Source organism: Salmo salar, chromosome ssa24 (genome assembly GCF_905237065.1).
Source record: "Salmo salar chromosome ssa24, Ssal_v3.1, whole genome shotgun sequence".
NCBI lineage: Eukaryota > Metazoa > Chordata > Actinopteri > Salmoniformes > Salmonidae > Salmo > Salmo salar.
This window is the reverse complement of record NC_059465.1, coordinates 6,890,452-6,899,734: the sequence shown is the minus strand read 5'-3', so window position 1 is coordinate 6,899,734 and position 9,283 is coordinate 6,890,452. Positions and strand designations below refer to the sequence as shown.

The 9,283-nt window shown below is 42.8% G+C and overlaps 1 protein-coding gene across 1 annotated transcript; it reads right to left on the bottom strand.

Moving 5' to 3' along the window:
* Positions 1–1,637: 1,637 nt before the first annotated feature.
* On the bottom strand, positions 1,638–8,323 carry mrps27 (mitochondrial ribosomal protein S27). The gene is made up of 11 exons (XM_014171101.2): positions 8,202–8,323; positions 7,786–7,863; positions 7,293–7,363; positions 7,019–7,077; positions 6,554–6,668; positions 5,713–5,791; positions 5,428–5,543; positions 4,850–4,952; positions 4,312–4,454; positions 2,803–2,970; positions 1,638–2,207 (listed from the first exon to the last, which is right to left on the bottom strand). The coding sequence occupies exons 1-11, from the start codon at positions 8,275–8,277 to the stop codon at positions 1,959–1,961; spliced, it is 1,257 nt and encodes a 418-aa protein (XP_014026576.1). The 5' UTR covers positions 8,278–8,323; the 3' UTR covers positions 1,638–1,958.
* Between the last annotated feature and the right edge of the window lie 960 nt (positions 8,324–9,283).

The following is a 9,283-nucleotide window of genomic DNA, read 5'->3' as shown; positions in this document are numbered from 1 at the left end:
TCAAGCATTTGTGAGGACCCAACGGTCGTTTCACAGGGGTGATGGAACACTCTTCTTAAAGGCCCAGCGCAGCCAAAAATGTGATTTCCTGTGTTTTATATACATCTACACACAATGAGGTTGGAATAATACTATGAAATTGTGAACATAATGATAATGCCCTTTTAGTGTAAGAGCTGTTTGAAAAGACTGTGTTGGTGGGATGGAGCTTTGGCTTGCCTGGTGATATCACCAGGTGGTAAATTAGTAGACAAATAAGACAGTTCCAAACCTCTCTGCCAATAACAGCTAGTTTTCAGTTTTAAGGTACTTTATTCTTGCTTAAGCAAAAATCTTGCTTAAGAAATGTATCTTTGCTAAGAAGCTATTTTTGTTTCTTTTTGACCATTTTCATTCAAAATAATCACAGTAAGGTACTTTATTGTTACCCAGAAATGATTTGATACGGAGATAAAAATGTCCGCATTGGACCTTTAAGTCAGAGACTTTCTCACAGTTTTTAAGTAGCCAACAATCTTTGATGTCATAATCGGAAAATGTGTTTCAATCAGATGACATACAGTTACTGCTTGTCTGATGGAATGTTGTGTGTTTTATAACATAAAAACAGATCCAATCCATGGGAATTTGCAAATGGCAGATCTAGTAGGATATAACTATTTTTAGCAAATAAAAGGTTCCGACTACCTCTCAGGGAGTCAATATGGAGCCTCCACACAACAATGACTCTTGTTTGTGACTTAAAAGTATTTGTACTGTCTATTCAGCTTAGTCTACATAACAGGCAGTTTCCCAAGCCCATGCCATGAATGCTCAATAGTTGTAGCATTATGTGGAATGAACACATTATGTGAGCCACAACAGTTATTTTTCCCCATTGATGACTTATCTCCCCCCAAATGAAAAAAACAACAGGGATAACTTACCCAGAAATGTTTTCGCCTGTGGTATTTGAGTAGGCTATGTTGCAGTTTACTAAAGTCTCAATACATAATTCATACTTTACCGTTATGCCACTGTTTTGATACACAATACAATTTTCCAGACGTCACAGAAAGACCTCTCAACTTCTAAAACAGAGCCAAGCAATACACCTATGATCTGGATCTACGATAGTGTGCTTTTCTTTGTGGTTGTGGCCTACAGATAAGGCTAAGAAATGCAACTGTATTCATGCCTGCGTAAAGGACACATTTTGTTTTCCCTAGATCATTCATCAGCTCCCCTAGGATTGTATAACATGGGATTCATTCCCCTGGGAGAAAACACACGCACGCGCACACAACAGCGCACACGGCCTGCATGTACGTTCACAAACACCTCATTCTGAGAGACGAGAGGAAAAGGAGTGGGAGGATTTCCCCCGCTTTTCTTATTTTCGGCTTACATGAGGTCATAGTGACCATCAGGCTTAACAATCACTAGACTGGAGCTAGACCAATCACATCATGTTGATGTCCACAACAGGAAATACAACATACTTTCAAGAAAAGTAAAAACAAATCTCAAGAAAACAAAGCTAAGGACAAAACAGAGGTTATGAGTATTACGTGTAAAACCACTTAAAAGTTATAACTACAAACTAAGTCTTTGCTTTGTTTATATTTGTGTATAAATAATCAAGAAAAGAATCATTATTTGAAGATCACAGTAATTTAATAGACAAACTTCCATTATGGGGAGTTTTGATCTTGTTTACAGTATATTGCTAAACTGCGAATGCAATTTGTACAAAAGACAAATACTTGATTTTTTGCTTTTCACGTACAGATGATATTATTATTTCAAATATGACCCACGCTTCTTGTGTATGTTTCACTGAAGACGTTGTACGGACCCAACAATTTATGAAAAAGCACCAGTACTATGTATTGATGCTTTGTGGTGGTAGAAACTGCAGGGGACGCACCCTCGTTGTAGAGTGAGCCCCAGTGGAAGGGGTCAATCCAGCCGTTTGTTCAGCCCTGCATTGCAGCTGCCTTAGCTGCCTGATGGGCCCGTCTCTCCTCCTCAGCCCTCTCCCTCATCTCTTTCTCCCTTCTGATGAGCTGCTGCCTCTCTGCCTCCCACTCCCCCACCTTTCTCTGGTACTGCTCCATGTCAGGGCCCTCTGCTGAGGCTAGGCTCTGCTGGACCAGGCTGGAGACCAGCACCTGCAGGGGACTAGGGTCCACCTTTCCCCTGGACTGGAGCTGCCCACTCAGATCCTACACAGGGCCAGAGAAGATGAGGTGGTGAGCGATGGTGTGATTTATAAAAGGAGGCATTAAGGCCTAGATTCAATCAGTACAAGTGTTAACCCGGCGATAGCCGACACCCGCATAGCTGATGTTTTGCCTGGTGTCGGACGGTGTAATTGCGTTGGAGCTATCAAACCGGTGAGCAGCTGCTCTTGTGATTGTCACGATGAGGATTTATTTTAGCCTAATCAAGGTGTAGGCCTAGATTACATCACACATTCCAGTGTTCGAACTGGTAAACACGGCTGCATGGGATTCCTACTAATGAGACTCCGTGCAGCCAAAGGCATTGTCCGCGATAGTTATACCGGAAGCCGCTTGTGGATTTAACAGCTCTAACGCGGTTCCACCTCTGACACCGTCAAAACACATGCTATGCGGGTGTCGTCTGGCGCCAATCTAATTGAATCGAGCCCTAAGTGTAACTGTCGTTTGTTGTAAATTATGAGTGCTTAATAGCAATTTATTCAATTGATCAAAACAAGTAATCTGTAACACAACATACATGCAGTCCATACACAGGCTCTTCCCTTGTTTGATTGATCTTCCCTTTGCCCAGTACCTTAAACCTGCTGGCATAGAGGGGTAGCTTATCTCTCTCTGCCTGGTCGTCCTCATCCACCTCCTCCTCCTCTTTCTTCCCCTCCTCTCCTCCTGACTCGTCATCCTCTCCAGAGGAGGAGTCTGAGGCAGAGGACAGGTCCTGCAACAGACCCTCCAGGTAATCCACCTAGGAGAAACAAACAAACACACACACACACACACACACACACACACACACACACACACACACACACACACACACACACACACACACACACACACACCACAGGTGTAAGGAAACACACAGACGCAACTGGGACAGGCGGACATGCACTGACAGACCGACACGGTAACTCTGGAGCAATGAGCATCCCCTCACAGGAGTCCATCAGGACAAAAGACTGACAGACCGACACGGTAACTCTGGAGCAATGAACATCCCCTCACAGGAGTCCATCAGGACAAAAGACTGACAGACCGACACGGTAACTCTGGAGCAATGAGCATCCCCTCACAGGAGTCCATCAGGACAAAAGACTGACAGACCGACACGGTAACTCTGGAGCAATGAGCATCCCCTCACAGGAGTCCATCAGGACAAAAGACTGACAGACCGACACGGTAACTCTGGAGCAATGAGCATCCCCTCACAGGAGTCCATCAGGACAAAAGACTGACAGACCGACACGGTAACTCTGGAGCAATGAGCATCCCCTCACAGGAGTCCATCAGGACAAAAGACTGACAGACCGACACGGTAACTCTGGAGCAATGAGCATCCCCTCACAGGAGTCCATCAGGACAAAAGACTGACAGACCGACACGGTAACTCTGGAGCAATGAGCATCCCCTCACAGGAGTCCATCAGGACAAAAGACTGACAGACCGACACGGTAACTCTGGAGCAATGAGCATCCCCTCACAGGAGTCCATCAGGACAAAAGACGGACGCGAAAACAAACACACGCAGACAATGACACACACAATTAATATTTCCTGTCTGTCCTGATCTACACAGAGTCATCAGTTCTGACACGGTCCTGCTTTTCTGGCAAACCTGGTTTGGTTCCCAAAGTCTCACAGATTCTCACAGATTCCCCCTGGTCTCCAGACTCCACTAAATCACATTACTCTGCTCAGAGTTGAACTGCTGAACTCGACAGGGCTAGAGGAGCACTGCACCAGGGTGCGTTGACGTGCGTCTGGGTATAAATAACCCAGATATGACAGTCTCAACACTAAGCCCTGGAGATAAACCCTCAGACTGTGTCATACCCTGTACCTGAAAAGTAACAGCTCTCTACTGCCACCAGGTTGGTGTCATATGCTCATTGGGTTATTTGCAGCATTTGATGAGTAAAATGAGATTGTAAACAATCAGCTAAACTGTACAGGCTTCTTATTCATGATAATGCTTTATCATGAGTTAGTCTTATACTTGTATAATGTGTTACTAATGATCTTGTTAGATACTGATTTAGTGATTGTAAAAAGTACAGCACTAAGACAGGTATTGGTAAGTACATACGGCATCCTTTGATAGTTTGCCATCTCCAGGAGCGGCAGCTACTCTCTCCATGACGGCCAGGGCCCGGCCTAGATACCCTGGGGTCCACATCAGAGGCATGCCCCTGAACACAGCATGGATCCCTGCCGCCATCTCCACCTTACCTAGAGACAGACAGACAGACAGACAGACAGAGACAGACAGAGACAGACAGACAGACAGACAGACAGACAGACATACACAGACAGACAGACAGACAGACAGACAGACAGACAGACAGACAGACAGACAGACAGAGAGAGAGAGAGAACGAGAGAGAGAGAACGAGAGAGAACGAGAGAGGAGCAGGAAGAGGAAACTATCAGAGATGTGATCAGCACGACATGACAACCAGACCATGCGGTTTTGGAGAGGTTGATTTCAATGTTTGACAAGAGGATAAAGCAGGGTTTCCTGAGAAATCCTCATCCTTCTGCTATCAACAAATGGTTAGGAACATGAGGAAAGGCTATGGCTTGTTTTAGGACCAGAAGTATGGTCTGACTGGGGGAATACATACCTAGTAAAGCACAGCCCAGCAGTTGAGCGCTGAGGCCTATAGAGCCGTCCTGCTTCAGACCAGATATCAGCAGCGATGCTCCCAGAGCCCTCTCGTCTGACATCTGCACAGTCAACCAACACAACATACACTTATGCTTCAGACAACATTTGAAAATAGCATAATGACCGACTTCCACAGAAATACAGTAACTGTGGCTGCTAAATTTAAACTGATACATTTTGCACTTGTCTTTTCCTACTAGCACTGACTGGTGAGGGGAAAATCTACTTGCTGCGACTGTGATAAGTTGTCTCACCTAGCAATCTTAAGATGAACGCACTAATGTAAGTCGCTCTGGATAAGAGCATCTGCTAAATGACTAAAATATAAAAAATGTAAATATCCATATTTTTCAAGGGGAATGATGTTGTCCTGGGATCATAGTGACCTTCTCTACACACATACGCCCTCCTTACGTTACCAACAATCATTACTTTCTACAGAATCCAGACACTCCAAATTTTCTTTGGCACGATAACTTCTCCAGACATGTTGGTACACATAAAGTACAGAGCAGAGAATGCTACTTTACTTACGCTGAGCTCTGGTTTGGTTGCTAGGTAATTGCTAAGTGCATACAGGGACAGGATCTGTGTGGTGGGCAGATCAAAAGACTCCTGAAGCATCACCTCTTCCACGACAGAACAGGCACCTGCAGAAGAGGAACAACCTTGTGAAGTTTTAAGCTACATGTCATATGTGTGACTGTGATGGCTTAGTTTTGTGGCTTAGCTTTGTTTAACTGAGTTTTTCCAAAGGGGGTCTGGGATAACTTTACAGTTTGACAGATATTTCAGCTTCCGAAGTCAGAGACTCTTTACCTTTGAAGTCTTCATCTTTTATGAAGGAATCTATCAGAATGTTGAACGTGAAATCATCTGGGAACATTCCATATTGCACCTAAATACAGAAACAGAGAACGGTTAAAATCTTTCCGAAAGCACAATATCATAGTCAACCTCAGAAATTGAGGTGGTCAAACTCTTTAGAATGTAGATTTTCAAAAGGCACTGTGTATTGGACAATTACCCTTCTAGGTAGAACATTAATGAGAATGTTATGGTCATGGAACATTGGGTACCAACATGGAGGACAGTTTGTGACACTGTGTTTCTATACTCGGAGTTGATATTCACGTCATAAAAGGAATTCCCCTCGACCATCCCCACAAATTGGGTAAAACATTCTTTACCATTGATACCCAGTGTAAAAAAAAAGCCAACTTCGTTGTCAGTTTTTGTTATACAGAAATAAAAAAAACATGCTGCTGTATTGTTCATGTCCAAGTAACCAGATCAAAAAATCACGGCCTTTGGTAGCTTAATGTTCCAGTCGGTAGCTAGCTAGCACTCACTAACTCACATGGCTGCTAGCACCATCATGAAAAGGGCATGAGGGAAGCCCCACAATATCAGGTGTTTTAGTATTGAGAACGCACGGGAGCAGGTAATGTTGAAAAGTAATCTTTTGACATGTTGTACTTTTCTTAAAATGTAGTTGAATTTGTAATTGACTAAAACAAGCAGACAACAAGAAAATGTCAAGTTTTTGAAGTGAGCCAATGGGGTAACCTAGCTAACCACAGGTTGTTTTCACCATTTACATTCTATCTATCTAACACCGAGTGGGACTATGGCTCTGCTTAGCATAATGTAGTCCTACCTTGTTCTTGAGTGTGTGCAGGGCCTTGTCTCTGGCCCCGTATCTGAGACACTGTCTGACCCAGCTGTGGACAGTCCAGTCTCTGAGGTACCAACAGTTTGGGCTGTGGCGAAATCTACAGGAGAGAGAAGAGAGATGTTCAGACATAAAAAACAAGAACAAACAAGACATGAACGTTTATGACTTCTGTTATGTCATTATTCTGACGCTTTTATGCAGCATAAGTCAAGTCAAGCGTAACCGCTTAACCCATAGGCTTGCAATCACATAAGAAACAGATTCCAGAGGAGGGGAGAACAGGGAAGCTCTTAAGACAGCATCGAAGCACAGAACAAACATGCATGTGACTGAACATAAACACACCATAAAAAACTTTGGAAGAAAACAGAGGTCAGAAGACAGTGGCCAGGAAGTGAACACCCTAACAACGAAAATAACATAACAGGGCATGCAAATTAGGCTTACTTATACAGATAGTACTCTGCTTGATCAACCTCTTCTCTTGACGATATGTTGTCAACAAACTGAAAAAGAAAATACACAGATATGGTTATTATTTCATCCCGTTGACTACAGTTTGATCCGAACATAAATCATATTAGTCATATTATTTATATCTTACCCAACATGTCATTGGTGTACCAGATATGACAATGAAGTAGTTTGCTACAGCAGACACTGTTTGACAGACATACAAGCTACAAGGATGAAATCTCTCGGTACTCTAGCATGCTCTTACACGTGATATTGACAGGGAGCTGACAGGGAAGTTCCGGTCATACGTCCTATCCATCAAGGTGGCCAACAACGCTGTAGGATGACATGTTCATATTCAGCTTTACTTTCACATTTCACAAGAGCTAGACTTGCTGAAACTTTCTGCCATTTAAATATATGACTTAAATCTTCAAAAGACTTTACAGTACTAATAACACAGTACAGTATCTGTCCATGTGTAGCTAAGACTGCCCCCCTGTGTTAATTTAGTGCACACATTCACAGACATTGTCACTGACTTGACAGTTACATCTTCAGTACTACTTATGCACAGAATAACAAATATATTCACACGTAGATCACTGCGTCTCCCAAAACTAAAATGCAACTGATGTCATGTCCACTTGACAGCTAAAACGTGTGACATAAATGGTTGAGGCCCACCTTTCATTTGTTGTGCTGGGTAGGGACAAAGAGAATTGTTAGCAATGAGTGTCTTTGGGTAGCTGTCTTACCCAGATTTTGATGATCTTTCTCTCTTGCGTCCCATAATTTGGTGTCTGTGTATGCTGTGGAAAGTAGACATCTTCTGGCTGTAGGACATAAACAAGAATGACCACACGTTACATAGAGTAGACAATGGACTCTGAAGGTAACATGCACAATGCAATTTATTGCGATTACAGTACAAGCAAATACTAAGTAAAATTTTGAACAAACGGGATAAGATGCATCTTATTTAGTTTAGCTAGTTAGGAGTTAGGCTAGGTCAGAATGGGTTCATTATACGTAGCTAGCTAGGTAGCCACCTGGCTAGCCTGCTAGCTACTTGCCTGGCAAAACACAAATAGTTCGGACAAACAGTGAATCAATCAATGATAGAAAACGTTACTGATTGAAATACTTATTTTTTAGTATTCAAAAAATGTACCTATAAAACGGTGACTTCCACATTTATGGATAACTTTGACAGCTCCTAAACAACGCTTCAAAGTGTAGGCTGCCATCTTGGGACGATACCAATATATGACAGAGGGGAGCAACACTGTCGAGTGAGAGAGAGCCTTACTCAAATACATGTTTAATGCGAACCGTAACACCATGAAAAACAGTACATATAATACTGAAAGAGAAACTGTGTTATTTTTTTTATAAATGCTATAATTATGTATGTCTAATAAAAAATATCAAACATAATATTAGAATGAAACCCTTTACATCTATTGGTACGGCCTCAAGTGCCTGTTATGGTGAATGTCAATTGTCCCAGTGGCAAATTCATTGGTAATAGGTAGGCCTGTCTGATCAAACCCATCAATGATTTTATTTATTTGATTATATCAAAAAGTCGTTTCAAAGGTCTAGATTTTATGTGCAGACTGCAGAGTCATTCAGACTGATGATGGCTCCGCTCCAGTTAATTTATGGCTCTTCCAGTTCTTCCAGGAATGGGCAACATTGATCCATAAAACCAATAGAGATAGATAGATAGCTAATCTTTATATCTGTGCTATTATATCGTCTGTGCCAGCCTGGGCTGCTCCATTGAGCGCTACAACCCATAGAAATCCCACCCAGGTGACTACTTTAAAATGACTCAGGCATGGCTTAGTCTCTGAATGGCGCTACCCATGCTAACACGCCCTTTTGGCCACTACAGGCCTCAGTCATTCTCTATGATAAAACCACAGTTTCTAAACCATATTTGATAAAAACCCTACTGAATCGAAGGGAATGGGAAACACTGTAAACTCCACACTATTGTAATGTTAGGATGGGTGATTATGGGAATCTTATTCATTAGGCACCAATAGGTACAGTGGGGCAGCGGTCTAAGGCACTGCATTTCAGTGCTAGAAGGGTCACTACAGGCCGTGGTTCGATCCCGGGCTGTATCACAACCGTCCGTGATCGGGAATCCCATAGGGCGGGGCACAATTGCCCCAGCATCGTCCAGGTTAGGGGAGGGTTCTTAACTGATTTGCTGGTTAAATAAATTATTATTTTCCAAAT

Coding starts and splice junctions, on each gene's coding strand:
- mrps27 (XM_014171101.2), bottom strand. CDS start 8,277: ATGGCAGCCTACACTTTGAAGCGTTGTTTAGGAGCTGTCAAAGTTATC. Junction 6,669..7,018: donor GCAGAGTACTATCTGTATAA/GTAAGCCTAATT, acceptor TCTCTCCTGTAG/ATTTCGCCACAGCCCAAACT. Junction 5,544..5,712: donor AAAAGATGAAGACTTCAAAG/GTAAAGAGTCTC, acceptor CCTCTTCTGCAG/GTGCCTGTTCTGTCGTGGAA.